Here is a 22,793-nt window from a genome sequence, read left to right as displayed (position 1 = left end):
GGAAAGCTTAAGATTTTTCACAGTTCAAAGTAAAGGATTTTAATAATTTTGAATTACTTCAACCGCTGAACAAGTCCAGCACTATAATTTCATCCACACATCAATAAAGTTTAAGTGTTTCATTAAATTTAAATTGCTATTCATCGTGTAAAGAAATTTTAATCTAATGAAATGCTTTTTACTACAATGGATCTGCTGTACTGTTAGAAGTCTATCATATTTTCCCACTTAAAAAGTAAGAGTTCAAGGGCTTGATAACTTGGCTACAGAGAGTATATGCTCCAGGCTGAATTTCGTATAGAAATTTTCTATAGAAAGCCGAGACTTTTTGTCACACTAAAATTTTCAACTGAAAAACACGCACGCACCCCTGGGCAGAAAGCGTTACTGAAGCATTGAGTAGACAGCTATGTTCCCACTCTGCTAGTTTAGCTGCCCAGTGGCAAGGTACATCTTGGACACTGTATTTTCATCAGTGTATTTAAAATGTTAATAACTATGACATGCTTAACTACTGCACACATTCAGGAATTAGAAAATAATAGTTTTTATCACTCCTCTTTCATCTTGAATTCAGTATTGGCTTTATGCTTGACCGTAAACCCCTTACGCAACATTTCAAACTGCAGTCAAGAATGTGAAATGACATGGGGGTTTACTACCGGCATCAAGGCTTTTACTCCCCCCCACCTTGCTGAGTTGTCTGGGGCAAACCCCAGGAATTTTAAGATGGTTCTCTGCATCTGCACAGGTGATACAGGAGGTACTGTAGCATTATATTTTGTATGGCCTTCGGAGAATCCCCACCACAAGACACCAAGCACCTTTATCAGGGGAGAACACACAGTGTTATGGATTGTAGCACATAAGTACTAGTTAGAAAAAGGTTAACATGACAAAACTACTCTAAGCACAGCAGTGTGAATTATAGGAACCACATAGGTAGCTCCCTGCATGGACAAGTCTGATAATTTTGATGCAGCTGAGTTTACTTAGACCAATAGTAAAGTTCAAACTTGGAACTTCCCATTTAAACAACATGCACAAACCTTTGAACTGTTGTAATTTGAGCTAAAGGACTATGACTTAGCTACAAGCAGCAGCAGACAAACCTCTACTATAGATCAACCATTAGCCTTAAATGAAAGCCACAGTCACCTATGAGTAGGTAACAATAACACAATAAAGTTTCCCAAATATGAATCACGACCTGTAGATGCTTCTTTACCTCACAGTGCTCCTCACATTGTCTTCTGAAACTATGACCTCAATATGATCTAACAAACTATTCCACAGTTTAAAGTTCCACAGTTTCTACAGCATATCAGTCTGCCTTGAATCCAGCTTTTAAAATGGATGCCCTGATTTCCACGGGATCTTGTCTGCAGCACTGATAACCTCAAAGCAGGAAATATAATTGTATGCATTAGCATACAATGAAAAAGGCAACTGTTCCAAGCAAGCAAATACATTTAAATACAAAATAAAAAAAGAGATAACCCTGAGAGCACATTTAATCTGTCAGCAGATAAATGCTGTACAGTAAAAAATTAGTTCTGTCAATAAAGAAGGCCAAGACCCATACGCTAATTGACAGCCATGCAACAGCAGCTCAAGGAGGAATGCCTTTGGGATCTAGCTAGAGACTGTCAAAGGAACTTTAGAACAGTTCTGGGGTACAAGAAGAGAGCAGTCCCAAGATCTTTTAGCAGCAAACACTACACAACTGGATATTATGTGAGAAACAGCAAAGCATCTACAGTGAGCACACCTGTGGAAATAAATCTTTGTAGGAAGAGAATAAGCCCAAGCTAAAAAGCTTAACTAAGGAGTCTGAGACAGACCCAACACCACAGTTTGGGACTACAGGTAATTTTACCCTTCATGTGACTCACTTTCCACACTCCACTTGTTTCATTACACCTCAGTTTCTTAAAGATTGCCGCAGAAACTACTTTGAGCATTACCAAGTTAATAAAAATCTAGTTTCTCAGGGTAACAATTGAAGGAGCAGTCTAACACTGAGCTCACTCAAAACACTTCATTCATAACCAAGGTTTTAAATTTTTTTTGGCTAGTAATCAAATAAAAAGAAATAATAGTAATAGTGACTATTGATTTGGAGTTCTAAGCTTTTGGCTGTTTATGCTATGACCTTATTGCACCTTCCTCACCTCCCTGGTCTTCAGTTCTGGCTCCCAAATCCATCTGAAGCATCATTGAACTCTTCCTCTCCCACCCTTCTATCCATCCATCCATCCCTACTCACTTATCCAACCTGTAAACTCAATGTGCCAGTGCTCCAAAACCGTTTCCTGCCTCATTCCAGTAACATTGGGGCACACAAAGTAATCAGTAAACCAAACAGTAAACGTCAAGATAGCATTTGTGCCTATCAAATGCAAAGTAAACATGAAAGCATTCACTATGCCAACAAGTTAGACCACTGAGTATCGTTCTGCTGATGACATGATTTATTACTACTTATGTTTTACTGAAGGGGTTGAGGCAGGACCAAACCTGTGTGGATCTCCCCTCATTCATGCATGTAATAAGGGGTGCTGGAAGAGGAAAAGAAATTATGTTTGCCCTTTCTCCTCTATGTATTATCATTGATTCAAATCCCTGATTAGTCTTCTGCTTTGAGCAATGCAGAGATCAGATGCTATTATCAAAGATAGTCATAAAAATATTAAATAATATTAAAATAGCTTAAGTTTTTTTGAAGATTGTGTTTGAGGCTCTAAAAAGATATTTAGGTTTCCTTGCAACAAAAAGAAGGTTGTTGACATTAATACATGTCTACTCAGAGATGGACTGCAAACTAACACTGCGTGAACTACAAAACACCGAACTGATGACAAGTTTCCTAGGTAAAGATCAAACTGGCCTTTGAAATGCCAAACTGGAGACAAGTATAATACAACTTCCTACAACTGTCTAGACAATCAAAGAGACTTCCGAGTTGTCAGACACTGCTGATAAGTAAATCCTCTGGAGTTGCGATAACTATCATCTTAAGTAATTGGAGTGACTTTTAATACCATCAGTTAGAAAGGGTGTGTGAATAGACACAATTCTCAAGCTATAAGATGACTAGGACACAGTTTGACCAAGGAATCGCATCAAGAGTTCTTTTTAGACATACAAAGCTTTTGTGCTCATGCTCTTCCCATCCCTCAAGTAATATAAGTGAAGCCTGTCTTAGGCCTTCAAAATTTTCAGATGAGAAAGATTCCCCCCCCATTATTTCCCTTTTTAAAATACACTCTGATTTACATAGGCAGCTTACAAATTTGCTGACCACTTAATTTTGCAATTTGAGAAGAACACAGATTTTCCAACTTTTAATGAAAAATGAAAGATAAAATATTTTTGGAGCTTAATTCCTGGAGCTTAACAGTCTGTAGCAAAGCATAGACAGAAATGCCACATGATATTGCAGGAAGGGATTTGACAGGTAAAGCCAAAGAGAAGCTGGGAGAGATATGGGTGACAGTCTAGTAAGCAACTGGTAGGCTTAATAGCAGAAAACACTAAAAAGCAGAACTGTGCATGAAGGCAGACATGTGCAAAGCAAGAGGAAGCATAATAAATAAAATAGTTAAGTTGCAGATGAACTTCTACTGCATGCTTGCACATGTGAAGCCTAGAGTCTGCTGAGACCAGCCATCAAGAAACTAGATTCAAAATTAGGAGCAGAAAATCTGGCATGCAAGAAGTGTGTGAAAGCACAAGGAGATATCTAATAAACTCTAGAAACAAGTGCAACGCAATATGTGGCGGATAGTGACCTGGAAAATGCAATGTCTCTCCAGGATAGTTTCTACTGAGGTTTCTAGAATAGTCAGAAATTAAAGATAACCTGCCCGCAGAAACTACAGGAAGCCGGAGAAACAGTTTCTTCTCCTGTTCTCATCTCTTGCAACAGTTCCCAAGGACAGAGAAAGTACAACGTCCACTCCATTTCACCAGCTAGAATGATCTTTAACATTTATAATTCAAACACCAGTGTAATATGTAAAAGAAATCTCACTGTTGTCAGAAGTGAGAAATGTAATGAAACCTGAATGCCTGAAAGTGAAATTGAAGAAAAATCTGAGGTTAAAATGAAGCTACACAAATGAAGGTATTTTGAAACATGCAATGAAATTTGTGCTTATATTTCAAGCAGCAAATTATTATTTTTTTTTCCAAATGAATTCAAATGCTGCAATATGATAAGCCCTGAGTTCAAACTTTTAGTACATTATTCTACTCTGTGAAGATTTATGTGTAGTAAACCAAATACAAGAACTACAGTCGTGCAACACATGGATTGTCATACTTCCTGGCTGAACAGGTCACTTAAAAGATGTTGAATTCAGCTTATCCTAATAAAATATCAATTTACCAACATACGTCACAAATGCAGTTGGTTTGAATGAGAAATAGCATATTTTAACTAGAGTACTTATAGAGAGTACCGTGTATAAGAACACTGTGGTGTTCCAAAAGGTTGCTCCACAAAGGCACAACACTCCAGCACAGATACACAGCTATTTCTTCAAGTGTTGATTCCCTTTTGCGCAACCCTGTGTTTATGTGGTCTCCTCCCTGATCCCCCCCCCCCCCCCCCCCCCGCCTACACACATCCCAGATGAGCTTGCTGCAGCTCAGTTCTTTCAGGATGCAGAAAAAAAGAGACAGGGCTATACTTTATACTTACCTGCTGAAAAGAACAAACCAAAAAAGTAAAAAAAAAATAATTTTGCTGCTGGAATTGTTAGCAGTTAAAGCTGAGTTCCCTTTTCAGTAATATTGGCACTCTCACCGACTCTGAACCCCCTATGCACTCTAAACTGCAACCTGAGAAACACTGCAAGAACCTGGAATACAATGGCATGCAATGCAAGAATGTGCGGCCTGTAAGACACGTAAGGCTTCGGCCTGTACCCTCTCCTACTCCAGTAGCTAGACAAAAAGTAACTACCTAGTGGAACATACCTGTGACTGTGTCATGAACAGTTAAACAACTGGCATTTTGTAACAAAAAAAAAAAAAAGGTACAACTGACAAGTCTTTTAGCAACTTTATTTGCCAATGCAGAACAGTCGTGTCCGTCCCCCCCCTTTTTAATATTATGGCATTTATTTCTTATATGCAATAGAACTGCAAAAGCATCATTGTTTTCTTCCTGTTCACATACAAAGAGTAACTGGCATGTTATATCCCCTGCATCAAAATAGCAGAATTTCACCTTACTAAAGCATTAAAAGACAGATAATTCCTAAATGCAGATCATCAATAGTTTGAGATCTATTGGAGTTCAGAGTCGTCTACATCTAGTAAGAGAATGCTGAAGCCATCCATTTGAAGTGTTCAAAGAAATCTAAAGGGTTACAGAGATTTCAAACTAAACTATTTTGCACATTTCAGTCAAAAAGTAATTGCCTATTCTCAAAAAAAAAAAAACCAACAACCTACTATATCCAAGTGTTTTTAAGATGTAAATGCACTTGTCATCTTTCATGTAAGCAGGGTGCTGGTGCCCCAATTTAAACAAAAGAAGAAAAGTTAGGGTTGACAAGTATGTCGCTGTGTAACTACAAATTAAATATGCCTTTTGATATTTCATTTTTAACTGTTGAGTATCTTTTCATCAGGCTATTGCCATTAGAAGTTTTTTATTAGATTTTTAAATTAGACAACAGATAAGAGATGTGACAAGTACATAAAATATGGTTTAGTAGATCTGACACGCTTAATCTTTTCCTGTAAGAGTGGCATTTGATATATTTGAAATGTTTCAGTGTTCCCTTAACATGCCAAATAAGAAGAAATTCAGATTTAACTCTACTATATTCAATTTATGCCAAGTACAGAATGAATATCTAAAAAACACAAACAATCAACTTTCAAGTGAAAGTGCGAAATCACTTGAAACTTTCAATGCAATGTGAAATTTTAAACACTACAAAAAACCAAACCCAATATCTGATAACACCAATGAAACACAGAAGATACCCATTTTAAAAAGATTGTTAGACTAGCCTCTGCAACTCTGTATGCTGTGAACTTTGAGTGAATGTTGGCTAGACTGCACATCAGCCAGCATTTAAAAAATAATTTATGAAGAGAGATCACCTATCTGAATTCCTCAGAAAAATAAACGAACACCCACTTTTTGTGTGGTAAACAAATCCACACTTACTAGTCTCAAATTTATGTAGTTGTATATCTAAACAAATAAAATATAATTAAACTTGCCACATTATTAAAAAGAATTTGACTTTTGCATGCAAAAGGTCACATTAATGATCTAAAAGATTGAATGCCTCCACACAACTACTTTTGCTTGTACTGCACAAACTTCAATACACAGAAATCTTTTCCATTCAAATTTAGAGTAACACAACCACCTTGTTAACCCTCCAAAAGACTATAGGCTTGGAATCCAGAAGAGATCATAGAGCCTAATTTTACTTGTCAAGTGACCAAGAAAAAAATATATGCATTTAAAACAGAATTTTAAAAAACCCAACAAAACACAACTTACTACCGAGAGAAGAATGAACACGAACAAAACCAAACCTTGTACGCTGAACTAGCTGATTGACTAGTATACACAGAAAAATCTCAAAACATATTCAGCAACTGATTAACATTATGTTTCCCATTATCCCTTTAATCTCTTTTAATTCTGCTAATACTGTGGATTAAATTTGAACATTTCAAAGAAAAAAGAATCAAATTAGATTTTATTGTTGCTGCATGTTAAAATTGAAATCTTTGTTGTAAAGACTCAGAAGTCAACACTGAAATTAAAATGAAAATTTAAATGAAAGTTATTTATTAACAATAAAACTAATTAAGGTAATCATACTGCCTTCTAACACCAGCAGTCACACCTTAGATCAAAATACAGGGGCAAATATAATTACATTGTGTCCAAGTTCTTTCTGACATTCAGAACTTTCATATTGAAAAGAGCATGTATGTTGAAAAACAAAATAATAAAAAGTTTTAGTACATACACTAAATTAAAATTTGCCCCATGCAAACAACTTGCCCTTCTTATATTTAAAACTATAACAAAAACCATATGTGTAAGTAAATATCTGATAATTACAGAACAATTGCCTAAGAGAGCAAGGCATATGCTTTCTCCACACTGATAGAAACATGGTACATAACTTTAGCATTACGTATTTTTCAAAGCTTGCTCAAAAGACAGGCTTCTTAATTTCATCCCAATTTCTTCTTCAGAACTGTTCATTTATTACAGTTCTTCTATTTTCCTCTCTATTTCCCCATGAATATGATGCAAGGAAGTATTGTTGCCAGTACTTACAGACAGATGACCCCAAGGTTGCCAATGATAAATAGATTGTCAAGGGTTTTGGATAAGATTTTTCTGAATATTCTACATACTACAAGACTTGAGGTAGTCAAATTAAACAAGAGTGTTCAAACTGACAGGAGTCAAAGAAGGCATTTTAAAGATAAAGATAACAATGCTGGAGTTATTAATATGACATAGAAAACCCTGCAGCGGCAGGGACAGAACCCTGCCTCCACTTTTCTTCCCCTCCCAGATTATGCTTCACTCACTTCTCAAAATCTGTAACAGCTGAGGATAGATTTTTGCCTCTAACAGCTCCACTGATCACAAAACAGTTTTATCTCCAAAGCAGCCTCCATTGCATGAAGCAAGTCAAGTGCACCCATGTGGGTAAAAATGTTATTATTTAAAGATTGAATTATACTTGTCTTTGTGTATTTTTTTCTGTACATAATTTTTACTGACATTGAAAAGAAAGCTAACAAAAAACCAGAATAGAAATGAGAAAATTCTCCTACTGCATTGGTCTATACAGCTCAACAACAAAACTGGCAATACATACATGTAACTTCTGTACAGTAGATTTATACGGATTTGAGTCATTTGGCTGATGTTGTAGACATTGACTTTTGTAGCCTTGATTCTAAAAAATAAACAATGTTGATGGTATTGGTGAGGCAAAACATTTAGGCCATTGTTGTGTTTCTCGGTGGTACTGCCTATATATATAGCATGTAGCATCGCCTGTAGCGTTACTGTAAGTATATAGTAATATATACATAACTTCTGCCAGCTGTGCAAAGACAGTGATCAGTAACATTAAAAGGCTGTCATCCCTAGAGGACAAAAGTGCAAGATTGAGGGGATTTCTTCAATTACACTGCAGCTTCTGGTAAACTCACTGATCTAGTGAGTATCAGACTTCTCTGCCCTTTTATTTGCAATTCAAGCCTGTCTCCTGTTTGTATAATTTCTTTCAATCCATTTCTGTGTTAATTCCATTTCTAAATCCCACCCTTTCTACCTTGCTCATCCCCTTTGTTCCATCTTCACTCCTTGCTTGACACCAGTCTTCATCACAAGCTTCCTGTTCCAGCCTGCTCCCTCCCTTGCAGTTACCTTATTTTCTATCAGCATTGGTATCCTCCCCATGAACAATTCCATCTACCCAAAAGCACTGTCTTCCCAATAGTCCAGATCAGGTGTTCTCTGTGTTTTGTTCAGCCTTCCAGCTTCTTCATTCTGCTCCATAACAGCAGGGGGAGCATCAAGAAAGGAATACTTGCTACTGCTTGACCAGTACAATTGTTCAAGAGTTGCAGTCTTGAAGCTCTGGGCTGGACTAGCAACATGGGAAATTCATCATCAAAAAACTCTCAATATTATTTCTAACTGATTCCCAAGTATTTCTGTACTCACATTTTTCCAAAATGCTCTTTGCAAAAGATATATCAGTGGCATCAACATGCCTCCACTCTGGTCAAATTTTCAGTCACCGCATGGAATGCATGAAAGTTGCAGACTGCATCAGGAAAGTTATTTGCCTTTTACCTTATCTTTTAAATATGGCAAATTGATGTCTCTGCTCTCTTCTCTTTCAAAAAAAGAACTGTTCTTGTCAAAAATTGCCTTTTTACTATCACTAGCACTGTTTCAAAGCTAATGCAGAAACACTGTATATATATAAAAAACCCCAAACTTCAGGCCAAACTATTACATCTTGGCAATCGGGCATAGTTATATCCACTAAGGAACATTGAGTAACATTAATTATGTAACACTACTCGCCAGTGATAGCGCCACTCAGGAACACAACTGAGGCCTAAATGTTTTACCTTGCCAACACCATCAACTTTTTTTCTTCTTTAAAATTAAGGCTACAAAAGTCAAGATCTGAACCAGGCAAATGACTCAAATCAAGTCTTTAAATTTTGCAGTCATAAAGACTACTGATAGAAATTACTATCTGTTCTACTATACAAGTAATTTTTTTCCCTCAACAAATCATTGTGTCTATCTTTAATAAATCTTTGAGTGAACTGTGTGTTTGACTCAGCGTGACCCGCTCCCAGTCATCTATATGCTATTTTAGTTTAATAAAGTAGGTAATTTTCATGCTGTACTTGGAGATGAACTGTAAAGTAGAGCTTTGTTTGGTTTGGATTTTTCCAAGAGGAAGATGAAAAGATAGTATTTCTACTGCAGTACTAACGGCATCTTTTAGATTACGTAACAGTGTATTTTTTCAAATATAATCTTGTTGTACAGCATCACAAAAGTGATAAAAGGAAAAGCAGGGAAAATGTGGGCCCTCTCCGGAAGGAAACAGGAGACCCGGTTACTCAGGATAAGGAGAAGGCTGAGGTACTCAACGACTTCTTTGCCTCAGTCTTCACTGGCAAATCCTTGAGCCACACTGCCCAGGTCACAGAAGGCAAAGTCAGGGACTGGGAGAATGAAGAACCAACCACTGTAGGAGAAGATCAGGTTCGAGAATATCTAAGGAACCTGAAGTCCATGGGACCTGATGAGATGCATCTGCGAGTCTTGAGGGAACTGGCAGATGAAGTGGCCAGGCCACTCGCCATCATATTTGAGAAGTCCTGGCAGTCCGGTGAAGTTCCCACTGACTGGAAAAGGGGACACATAACCCCCATTTTTAAGAAGGGTAAAATGGAAGACCTAGGGAACTGCAGGCTGGTCAGTCTAACATCTGTCCCTGGCAAGATCATGGAGCAGATCCTCCTGGAAACTAGGCTCAGGCACATGGAAAATAAGGAGGTGATTGGTGACAACCAACATGGCTTCACTAAGGGCAAATTGTGCCTGACAAGTTTGGTGGCCTTCTATGATGGGGTTACAGTGTTGGTGGACAAAGGAAGAGTAACTGGCATCATCTACCTGGGCTTGAGCAAAGCATTTGATACTGTCCCGCACGACATCCTTGTGTCTAAATTGGAGAGACATGGATTTGACGGATGGACCACTTGGTGGACTGGCAATTGGGTGGATGGTCGCACTCAAAGAGTTGTGCTCAACAGCTCAATGTCCAAGTGGAGAACGGTGACAAATGGTGTTCCTCAGGGGTCAGTACTGGGACCGGCACTGTTTAACATCTTTGTCGGTGACACGGACTGTGGGATCGAGTGCACCCTCAGCAAGTTTGCCGTTGACACCAAGCTGTGTGGTGCGGTCGATATGCTGGAGGGAAGGGATGCCATCCAGAGGGACCTTGACAGGCTGGGGAGGTGGGCCCATGCGAACTGCATGGTTCAACAAGGCCAAGAGCAAGGTCCTGCACATGGGTCAGAGCATTCCCAAGCACAAATACAGGCTGGGCAGAAAATGGATTGAAAGAAGCCCTGAGGAAAAGGACTTGGGGGTGCTGGTTGATGAGAAGCTCAACATGAACCAGCAATGTGTGCTTGCAGCCCAGAAAGCCAATCTCATCCTGGGCTGCATCAAAAGAAGCAGGTCGAGGGAGGTGATCCTGCCCCTTTACTTTGCTCTTGTGAGACCCCACCTGGAGTACTGCATCCAGCTCTGGGGACCCCAGTATAAGAGAGATGTGGAGCTGCTGGAGAGAGTCCAGAGGAGGGCCACAAAGCTGATCAGAGGGCTGGAGCACCTCTCCTATGAGGACAGGCTGAGAAAGTTGGGATTGTTCAACCTGTAGAAGAGAAGGCTCTAGAAAGACCTTATATCAGCCTTCCAGTACCTGAAGAGGGCCTACAAGAAAGCTGAAGAGGGACTGTTTACAAGGGCATGTAGTGATAGGACAAGGGGGAATGGCCTTAAGCTGAAGGAGGGTCGGTTTAAATTGGATATCAGGAAGAAATTTTTCACTGTGAGGGCAGTGAGGCACTGGAACAGGTTGCCCAGAGAAGCTGTGGATGCCCCCTCCCTGGAAGTGTTCAAGGCCAGGTTGGATGGGGCTTTGGGCAACCTTGTCTAGTGGAGGGTGACCCTGCCCACGGCAGGGGAGTTGGACTAGATGATCTTCGAGGTCCCTTCCAAACCATTCTATGATTCTATGATTTAATGTTGTTTGTGAATACTAGTTTACTGGAAAAAAATAAATCAATTATATGCCTGCTGGGTGATTTTTTTTTTTAATTGAATACTGGAAACAGATTCTCATATGTCCCACAAAGAGGTGTTTTATTTTGGGGTTTTTTTTCCAGTCCTTTTCAATAATGAAGTTTATCTACCTCCTCCAAGAGGGAGGCTTTCCCAGTCACTTACTAATTTTATCTTCAGAGCACCAAATATTTTCAGGGTCAACTAACCATTGCTATAAGCAGGCAAACGGAAGGTACGCAAAGTTACTCTTTTACACCAATAGTCAATATGGTACATTTGACAGAATTTATCCATCAGAGAGATAGTTCATCAAGGTGGAGAAGCATGGAAGAAGTGACTATATGTCCCTTCTTAACATGTCTAGCTTGGGGATTAAAAAACAACAACAAAACCCAAACAACTTTTTTACTACTTCAAATTGGCACCGCTTGGCCAACACTATGATATGTAACCCTGAAGAAGAGTCTCTAATGTTCACCATCTTCACTTTGATTTTTGCCAAAAAGTTGCAGACAAGGTACATAAAACCAACAATAAATTGGACAAGAAGCACACTAAGGCACACGTCTAATAGAAATTCAATATTCCGTTTAAACAAAAAAATACTACAAAATAATCCTAAGGGCAATGAGAGTCTACTAAGTAGATCCCAACACACTAGATCAAGAGATGAGCACATAAAAAGCTGACAGCAATTTCTTTCTCTTTGTTAGCCGGTGGGAATACAAACATGCCAAGCAAAACCATACTTCCAACATGATGACAAGTTATGTATTATTCAGATACAAATCTGAACGTGCAAGATTAAAATCTAAGTTATTTCTGCTATAAACGGTATTAGAGGATACATTCTGAACACAGAAGTAGTAACAAAAGAGAGAAGAGAGACTTTTTTCTAAAGTAATAAGCCCTAAGATCTTTGCATTTTTAAGACCCAGTGAGCAAGCACTGCAGTAATCTGTGAATCAAGAGCAAGTGTGATTCTTGTAATTACCTCCCTATCAAATTTTAAAGTACCCCAAAATTTCTGCTAGTTTGCCATATACAACTCTACGAAACAATCAAAGTGAGAAAGTACAAATTGTCACGTCAATCATTGTTTTACCAAAAATTAACACACGATCACCTTCAAAATGCCATGTACTATGTTACTGCAACCAATTTCTACTTGATATTAACCAGGCATTCATATAAGTGATTTAGATGTATTAGTTTTAGACATGACAAATTAGGACCCAGTTCAAAAGGACCTAAACGTTAAGATGTGCACAGTATTCACCACTTAAAAAAAGACTCATTTGTATCATACTTCCTTAAAACAGAGGCTCTTAAAGCACCTAAATAATGACTAACATCTCAGTCATTCTAAATACCTTATACCTGCCCTTCTTCAAGGGTTTAACATTCTTTGCTGAACTACTGTTATAGTATGCATTTTCTCATAATTTTACCTTTTCAGAACTGTAATTACATCTATTACAAAAGTAGCCAGATTCTCTGGAAAAAATCCCAAACAATCTCAATGAATTTCATAAGAAAATAGCAAAGATGTCTTTTATAATTCTCCCTATTATATATAAGCAATGAAGCAAAATAATCACAAAAAACAAGTATTAAAGAGATTATCAATGATAAAAGCTGCTTTAATCATTTGGGGGTATTTGAAAAATGATTTAGGAATTAAGTAAAATCTGTGAGAAAGAACTTATAATAAGAACATGTCAAAAGTTAAAAACACAGACCAGAAAAAAGTTTTTAATTGTACAGTATATTTTAGCTCCTATCAATCACTGTTAAAATAATTTCAGAGTTTGATAAGCAGATATTTACCTGCTGGAACAAGACAATCTTTCCAATCAAAATATCCTGCATAAATGCCAGGTTCTAATGACCCAACTATCGGATCTGCCTTGAATTCAATGTACATTTCAAACAGTCTTTGATCCAGCTCTTTCAAGGATTCCATACTAACCTAAAAAACAAAACAAAAAAATAAAAAGAGAAAGAACATAATAAATAGCCATTAATTACAAGAATTAAATCACATACCCAAAAAAATTTACCTCACATCGTCTTTAATGTTCGGTAAAGAGTAGCAATTACTTACACATCTCAGTTCATAATTACATATATAAAAACTAAGAACTTCCATATTACCTATCCATCCCACCCAGTATCTTTTTTTTTTTTCTTATTGTGCTCAGCAACAGACATTTTTGGGAAAAGTCCAAGGAATGCCAAAGCAGACAGATCACTCCGTAATTGTCCAATGGCATGATTTAATTTTTTTTCTTGCATGTCAGGAGGTCTTAATCTGCACCAAGTAAACAACTGAATTTTGTCAATACTTTAAAATATGCCCATAATAATTTCCATCCTTAAACATGAAGATTTTTGTATAATAACTATCCTTAGACCATTCCTATTCAGGTTTGAGCTAGTGCGAAAAATAAAATACAAGTTCCAGTGGGAAGTCCCTGCAAACATGCACCCATTCAAAGAATCTGTGAAACGACTGCTTCAGTGGTCCTTAACAGAGTGTTTTCCAATTAAGTAATTCCACCTTCCACTTCTCCAGTCGTTCACTACAAAAGATCATCTGCACATTCAGTACAGGTTTTTTCTTTCATGCAAGTCCTCTTCAACTTGTTTCAAGCTCAATGCACAAATAAGGTAGTGGTGGGTAACCTCGTATCAGCTGGTGTAAAGATTACAAGAAAGAATGAACAAATCATTTGAATGTTATTTTGAGCCCAAGATGGGGGAATGAAATGGAATGTAAGTCCTCAACAATGTCCATTGTGTATACTCATTTTCCTGACTCTGAAGTGGGGTAAATGCTCATAAAAATATACAATTATCTCATTGTTATCTTTCTGCTGTGAACTTCCCTGTAGCTACAGTTTTCAATTTTTGTATTAAAGCCAATTTGAGTAATCCCTCTGCCTTACCTAAGTATCAGAACTGTGGAAACAATTGTATTCAGAAGCTTAATCGATAAGCTAGGATGAACATTATGGGATACATAATTTTTTTCCCCCACTTGCTAATTGACTGAACTGATGATAAAAAGTTGACTTAAAGAATCTCCACGGAGAAGCACTTAAAAGAATTATGTAGGAATTAAATATAATTACTGGTGAGTACCTTAAGTATGTGCCAAGATGGCATGTGCTAAAGCAGAGAGTAAAGTTTGGCCATTTTATGTAACTCTGTAATGGGCACACTAAGAAAAATATGGAAATAACAAACATGTAGAATGTAAGGAAATTTTCTTGGTTACCATTTTATGATTTCTCTGTTTTCAAAATACTAGATAATAATGTCTTCCCTAACAAAGGTAACTTTAAAAAAAAATAAAAATCAACCAGTTTTTACCAATATACACTACAAAATTCACTTTAAAATTCAATGTATAAAGCTAACAGAATTTAAAAGTACAGTTTTGCTTCAGTCTTCTCAGATAAAAACAGATCCTATTTTTCTAAAATTTTGTCAATTCTTTATTGCAAATTTTTTTATCTAATAAATAGTTAAATAAACTAAGACACTTACAGAAGTTTAGGTGACAGAAAAACTGATATAATCAACCAATTCCTCTAAACCTCTGTGAGCTTCTACCCTCTCTTAAAATTAATGAAAGGTTCAAAAATTGCCCTCTAATTACCCCAATCCTTCCAGCCAGCATTACTGATTGACGTGTCCCATATATGCAACACTGCACCAGTCAGTGCTTTCAAAGGGTTAACACAGATTTGAAATTAATCTGAGACTTCAACATTTGAATTTTGTCATTTATAAACCTACCAGACTTTTAATGGCAATACTTTGATACGACTGTACAAGACAGAGCATTGACTACACACATAACAGATGCCTTATTTGCTTATATAGACAACACTACCTGCACATAGCTCAACTCTGAGATGTCTCAGCAGCAAAGATCAGCAATATCCAGAGTAATTTTGTATACTGTACTAACCATACAAATCATATCAACCCCATTTTAATGCTATTCAGAACCACTTCAGCCACAGAAATTCAAACTTTCAGGCAGAATGGGACTAAGGATGTACTACATAGTAGAAACATCAGTTCAAGTGAAATATTGTACGCTGTACTGGAAAAGATAACATTTTACTTCCAACCAACAAATGTTTCTGGAAATAAACTAGCTTTATGGTCCTAAGGATTAAGTCACAACATTTCTCATAAAAAATGATTAATCTTTACAAAAAGGCAGGAAAATGAGACAGCTACTGCCGCCCACTTTGACATTTTCGTTCTTTGAAAAAAAACCAAACAAACAAAACAACCAAAAAACAACAAACCCAAACCAAACATAACACAACAAAAAAACCTGAACTAGTTTATGAACAACAGCTATCAGTAATGCAGATTGCCAGATGAAATAATTTATCAAGTATATTTCTGAGATAGCGATCTTTTATTCTCTGCATTAAGAAAACACGGTGACATTAAACAGCTTTACTAAGAAATCTGATAAGCTTTGGCATCGAACACAGAAGTCCTGAATAAGAGGTCACATTTTCTCTACCAGCTACTTAAGCCTTATAGGAACACATACAACCGTATCATTGTTGTTGTTGTTGTGTCCAACTGATGCTTGGAGTCACACTCATTTGTGGAAGGCTCAGCCAAGAGTCCTTATGGCCATCTGAACACTTGCACTTAATTTCCACAGTAAGTAAAACAAATAAAAACTGTTTCCTTCATGCAATGATACTTTATTCCAGTGCTCTCACTTACTTGTGTTATTTTTTCAAGACCTTGAAAGCCATGCTTCTCAAAATGTTCAGCTATATTTAGGAAGGTATGACGTTCCAGATAACGGCAGTTACTGAGTGCAATTAAAAGCCTCTGTTCCTAAAAATTTATTTTAAGAGAAGAAAGAGCATAATAGTTAGAAAAAAAAAGTATCAGCGTGGTCAATACTGTAAATCTATAATATTTTATTGACTCTCTGTGTGTGATAAACATGCTGATAAATAAAGTGGGGTTGACAAATATTTTTTGTCAATAAACCACCAAGAACTGAGTGAATATCAGGTATGATGATTGAACATGTATGTTTTCCTTTATAGGATCTGGAGCATTGACTGGAATAGCTGTGACTAATACAGAACCGTGGTTAAGACTTCTTTACAAAAATTAGGTTTGGACAGCCTTCCAGGAAGCTGTTTCTGGCTTTTACTTTGTTTCAAGAAATATGCTAAGAATTACGACCATCATAAAATTAAATTAAGATCATCTTCACGTTCACATGAAGCTGGCTAATACAAGGGAAGCAAAACAGGTACTGAACTAAAGCACTCACCCATTCTAAAACACTAGAAGGTTCAGCGGTACATAATCTAATTTCAGCAGTTAATTTGAAAAAAACTCTAGGTGGTTAAAACTCCTCTCTGTTCTTCAATGATACGTTTAATTACAAGAAGGTCAAATACATTCTGGAGTTGAGATACCAGAATTGCTTTTCCCTGACCTTAGTGCAACACAAGGTGTAGTTTGCAAAGAGACAAAAAAACCCAAACAAGATGGAACTGCTATTTAAATAGATTTGGTCTTTCCTCTTCCCCTCTTCTTCTCCCAATGGGAAAACATTTTTCTATCTCAGATGGAAGTTCAAAATCAGTACCAGCAAATGTTTTGAAAATAAAATTATTTGTCAATGAAGTAATCGTAATAGTGCAGATCTGATTAAAAATGGTGTTGGTTTTCAGACCCAGAAGAACTCCTGACAGTTTTGTATTCCAGTAATATGATGACTAGTAGTGAGATGTGCAGTTGCCTACTACTTTAAATTATAATCAGACTATTCAAAAAATGAGAATTTTAAAAATACAGTGACAAATCTTACTCTGGTCACTCACTTTCTCTCTTCTCGTTACTCAATCGGTAAAGAGAAGATAAAGTGTTCTGTGATTTAGAAAAAAACTAATATGATACCATGGAAACCAAACAGTGTCTAAAATTGTTGATTTCTTTTTTATTTAAACATTCATAACTTATGACATATGGGAGGAAGTCACAGCCACAAGAAGATACTTTGTCAACAATTAATATCAAAATCTATGTGTTGCAAGAATAAAATGATATAAAGAACTAATGATTATAGTGTGCAAATTCAGAAACTTGGCCTCATTTGGCAATTTGTGATTCTTTATTGCAGCAGGAATGCTTATTGCTCTTGTAAATGAGGCAAAGCTAGGCTTCTGACAACATTGAAAACCTGTACTAAGGAATATTAACTTCACAAGAGGTTCTCACTATGTTTCTTGCAGGAAACAGCTACATTTTTTCATCAGACACCGGCCTAGAAGAAAGTACATTAACCAAAGTCAAAGTGTCAAGAATATTAAAAAACTTTTCTCCAATTCCCTAAAACCCAAATGCAAACAAGCCAAACAAATAATCAATACTTACTCTCAGTAAATTAATTTTTTTGAAACATAACATTACTGAATATCTGTGTCTTCACACAGACTTTAAAAAGTAACTAATAATCAGACCAATTCTCATAATTTAAAACAAGGTGATAAATCAAAAATCGAATTCTCAGCTGTCTCAACAGCAGTGCTATTTTCACTGATTTCGATGGTACCATTTTAGTTTCTGAGGAGGACCTGCTTTCAAAAATGTCTTCATTAGTTACCTTAAGATGTTATACTAAGATATCATAAACAAACAGTGTTTTTAAAAAGAGCCTTATATTCGAGCCTTGTACCCTTGTATTTTCTTATGCTTATATGCATATGTATCTAGAAAATGTCTCTAGAATACAGAATTGCTCTCTAAAAAAGGAAAACAAAAAACTGAGACACTTAAAAGAAGACCACATTCCTGTAACCTTGAGAAATACTAAGTTTCAAATCAGCTTTTAGATATAGAAGCCAAACTTACTGAGGAAAGACTTGAGTCTTCATGAATGCTTCCAAACAAATCTGGAGATGAAACATCAACTGAAAGACTAGGAATATTGTTTAAAAAGTGAGTAGTATAGTGCTTTTGATTATCTGATACATAGTGGATTCAAATGAACAGTGGGAACAGAAGATTGGAATCTTGTTTCAAGCCCCTCACACTAGATAACAAAGAAAATCTGAGCCTGCGGGAGCTTTGTGGACAGACAGTACTATTCGAGCTACAGACCTTTCCTTCTTAAAGCATTTTAATTTTCTACAATTTCTCTGGTTTGCCAGAGATTCCATTACATTTTTACATCTATCCAGCCAACAGAGTCATTCAAAAAGGAAAAAGAAAAGAGAAAAGAAAAGAAAAGAGAAAAGAAAAGAAAAGAAAAGAGAAAAGAAAAGAAAAGAGAAAAGAAAAGAAAAGAGAAAAGAAAAGAAAAGAGAAAAGAAAAGAAAAGAGAAAAGAAAAGAAAAGAGAAAAGAAAAGAAAAGAGAAAAGAAAAGAAAAGAGAAAAGAAAAGAAAAGAGAAAAGAAAAGAAAAGAGAAAAGAAAAGAAAAGAGAAAAGAAAAGAAAAGAGAAAAGAAAAGAAAAGAAAAGAAAAGAAAAGAAAAGAAAAGAAAAGAAAAGAAAAGAAAAGAAAAGAAAAGAAAAGAAAAGAAAAGAAAAGAAAAGAAAAGAAAAGAGAGAAGAAAAGAAAAGAGAGAAGAAAAGAAAAGAAAAGAAAAGAAAAGAAAAGAAAAGAAAAGAAAAGAAAAGAAAAGAAAAGAAAAGAAAAGAAAAGAAAAGAAAAGAAAAGAAAAGAAAAGAAAAGAAAAGAAAAGAAAAGAAAAGAAAAGAAAAGAAAAGAAAAGAAAAGAAAAGAAAAGAAAAGAAAAGAAAAGAAAAGAAAAAAGAGTGGCATTAGGAACACAGTTAATTTGCCTTTTTCTAATGCATGTTGCAGGTACCAATATTTGCCAAGTCTCTGGCTTTTCACAAAGTAGTGATTGGTACTCTTGGAAACTCAGCCTATTCTGACTTGTTTTGATCTCTAAAATAAGCAGCTCACACACAATTATCGAACAAACTTCCAAGAATTTAGCAGAAATACAAATGGGACCAGTCAAAATAGAAAGGAAGAAAAGGAAGGCAGGGGCTGTTTCTCCATGACTAGATGTTACTTATTGACAAGGACAAGTCATTCCATGTAAGGTCATGTCAAAAACAACATACCTGCTTCTACAGCACACAACTCCCATCACTGAGTAAAAATGGTATAAGTAATACCATATTCATTATCTTGTACAATGTTTATTACATGATGTCACTCAATTGTTTGGCATAAAAAGTATTCTGCTCTTATGTCCAAAGCATCACTAACCAGAGGCAAAAGCATTCACTAGAAATGGGAAATACCAGAGAGGATAAAACCACACCACGACTGAAATTTGAGACTTGCACCCACAATTTCAGAATACAACACCCAGGCTCTATTTATTTTACTTACTGTGCTGTATCTATGTCACCATCAGGTTTGGTGCTCAGTTGTTCCAAACAGTCTATAAAGACCTAAGAAACAATAAAGCAAGATCTACTTTTTCTGCTAGAACTAAAAAAATAATTTCTTAAATTCACCTTTACTATAGTTAATAGAAGTAGCACAATCATTATCACAACCTTTCTTTGTCTTAAACTTTACATAAATACAGTAACATTTTAGCTACACTTTTTGAATGCATGTTTTCAATTTTATATGCATCACAGTTTACTTGTAGCAAAACACAAGTAATTCTGCTACGTGATTTTCATCATGCATGGCTATAATTATGCAGTGATAATCTGCTAATTTGCAAAGAAGGTGTTTTTAATAGTTTTCAAGTGTTCAGTCTGAACAGTTGATCCCAAGTAAACATTGCAGAAGCATCACTAAAATCCATTTTTTGCTTTGGCTCGTGATTTCTTATTTGAGAAGACTGTAAAAATGGCTCAAAAGCCTAACATATGCTATTATCTAATTTCAAATATATTTTAAAAAATACCAGATTGTATTACAAAGAATATTGCTTTCTGATACAAAAATTAAAAGCAAGATCTTCAGCTGATGAAAATCAGCATTGCTCCTTTTACTGCAGTATATCGATGCTAGATGACGACAACTCAGCAAGTGTCTCTCAATCATCAGTAAAATCTTGAACAGTCACAATCAGGAAAATACTTGAATATGTCACTTACCCCCTGAGGATTTGATATCATCAGATTCAGCGAGTAAGTTCTACATACTTTTAAAGTCAAATATTTCTCAGCATCCCAGAGTGTTTCAGAGGAATAACAGAGTCATCAACTTAAGCTACTTTTTGGGAGGTGGGCAGGGTATAAAGCACACATTTTTGTTGATGACTTGTGTTCACAATTTCACACTTAAAAGTGCTCGAGTTACCTGCATGATCCCAATGCTTAGCTGGCAGACATCCTCCTGTGTTTTCTGCTGCTGGAAAACCTGAAGATGCAAGCATATTAATTCAGCAGAACAGCTTCACATGTCCTTACCCTCAAGGAAAGCCAGAGTAACCTATCCCTAAAGAGATGACACAATTCCAGGAATGGCTGCTGGGACACAGTGTTTTCTCATGGATCAATTTCCATTTTTCCCCACTCTAAATATGGGGAGAGAGAATACAAGTCCCAGTAAACAGTTTGACAAGCACGAGGAGATAACACGCCAAAAGGAAAGAAGTCCTAGTACCTAGTATGCGTGTTACATATAATTGTTGGCTAAGGGAACTGCAGCAAAAGCTCCCAGGCCATTCAAAGATCTTTGCACCCTAACAAGAAGGATTCACCATGCACTGCAGATTCTTTTGAATAATCTTCACTAAAAAACTAGACAAGCTAGCCATAAAAATTAAAATAAGGGAGGAGAGAGAAGCAATACCCATACAGAGGGGCCCAAGGGACTTTGGAAATGTTAAACTTCCTTAGATCACTGAAACCTGAAAGAAAACATCAGTATCGCAATCATTCAGAGCCTCAAGGTACTAAGTGGATGGGGACAATCAGCACTCCTGATTTAGAATAAAGTTTAAAGAAGTAAAAAGCTGAGTTCAAGTTCTGCAAGTAGATTGGATGCAACACTAAGGGAAGAGTAACTCCTAGGAATGCTGCCCCCCTCCTTTTTTTTCACGTAAATAAAGTCACATCTACTTCTATCTGAAAATTACATTTGTAGCATTTTTTCCAAATGAACAGCTTTAAAGATTTAAATATAGGTCCAATCTGCCCGTTGACAAAAGGAAACACAAACAGAATTCTAAAAGCTAGCAGCAGTGAAAAGGGTGTACATGGAAAAAAATGAAGAGGAAAGTTATACCCCTAAAAGTTCTTGTTCTGAAACCTATTAGTTATTTACATAAAAAGAACAAAATTAAAAACATAAATCAAACAAAACTTACGCTGGCCTCTCCAGGTTTGCAGTCCAGCACAGTTTTAAGAGATTGCAAGGAATGGATAATGCACTGTTCAAACTGGGATGGCTGAAAGGCAAATGACTTGTTAGCTTTACATAAGCATGTCAAACGTGTACTACACAAATATATAAAAACTTCCATGCCATATGGTAAGCTCTTTATTTCCAAATTATCCCAAATGGGGGGGGGGGAAGGTCATGATTCATATATGACCAGAGGACCCTTTTGTAGTGATGTACTTTTGTACTTAAGTTATCTACAGAATTATTACCATAGATCAACATACTTTTTTTTAATCTCAATGAGAGACTTCTGCACTAAACAACCTCCTCTAAAAGGGTCATGAAAGATTTTTATAGCTTGTTTGTGGTAGCATATATTGACAATAACATTATAGATGCCTGTGACACCCTCCCTCCTCTGCCTTTGATCTAAGTTGAGAAAGAATTTCACCTGGGATATCTGATATTTCCACATTTTATTTCAGCAAAAGGTTTCTAAGAAAAACGGATTGAAATTGCTTTCACATGGAAGAAGAAAACCCACTGGTTTGGGGGGCTTTTATTTTTTTACCTTCAGGTTTCCAAACCTGAACTATGAATGTCTTGATGCACGTATCGGTTGCACTCTGAAAGTGCAAATGAGTTCAAAGCATCAGAGTAATTAGTCAGTTTTTCCTTGTCTTTCTCTCTTCCCTGTTAAGTCACACCTTTTCTTTTTAATGAGGCTGTCTGCTCATATTAGGCAGGAAGCTGTTCTACAGGGACACATGAAGCAGAGAGGTGTCACTACTCTAGAAAAGAGGCACATTATCCTATTGGATTTGGGTCAAAGTGGTGGACAAAAAGGCTTCTAAGCCATGTAAACCTGCTTTTCATCCAGCAGTTAGTTTATTGCACGTCACCAACTTTAGGCTTAGGAGTAACTTTTAATTCTGTAAATGCTTGGATGAAAGTGATGCCTGCATGGCAACCAGAAAATCATGAAAAAAGTCACTAAGACAATC

General features: G+C 36.5%; 1 protein-coding gene across 3 annotated transcripts in view; it reads right to left on the bottom strand.

Annotated features, from left to right (window-relative positions):
- EXOC2 (exocyst complex component 2) overlaps positions 1-22,793 on the bottom strand; it is a 136,256-nt gene that overhangs the window by 26,520 nt on the left and 86,943 nt on the right. For all 3 annotated transcript variants that reach the window (XR_008575767.1, XM_054815814.1, XM_054815815.1), the window contains exons 18-23: positions 21,773-21,853; positions 20,761-20,820; positions 19,831-19,892; positions 18,332-18,398; positions 16,178-16,294; positions 13,238-13,379 (exon numbers count right to left, since the gene is read on the bottom strand). Coding sequence is in view for 2 of the 3 variants with exons in the window: in XM_054815814.1 (XP_054671789.1) it covers positions 13,238-13,379; positions 16,178-16,294; positions 18,332-18,398; positions 19,831-19,892; positions 20,761-20,820; positions 21,773-21,853 (529 nt within the window). In the remaining variant the exon portion in view is untranslated. The remainder of the gene's footprint in view (positions 1-13,237; positions 13,380-16,177; positions 16,295-18,331; positions 18,399-19,830; positions 19,893-20,760; positions 20,821-21,772; positions 21,854-22,793) is intronic.

Source organism: Grus americana, chromosome 2, assembly GCF_028858705.1.
Source record: "Grus americana isolate bGruAme1 chromosome 2, bGruAme1.mat, whole genome shotgun sequence".
NCBI lineage: Eukaryota > Metazoa > Chordata > Aves > Gruiformes > Gruidae > Grus > Grus americana.
Note: the sequence above shows the minus strand (reverse complement) of the source record. Positions and strands in the feature narration are given on the sequence as shown.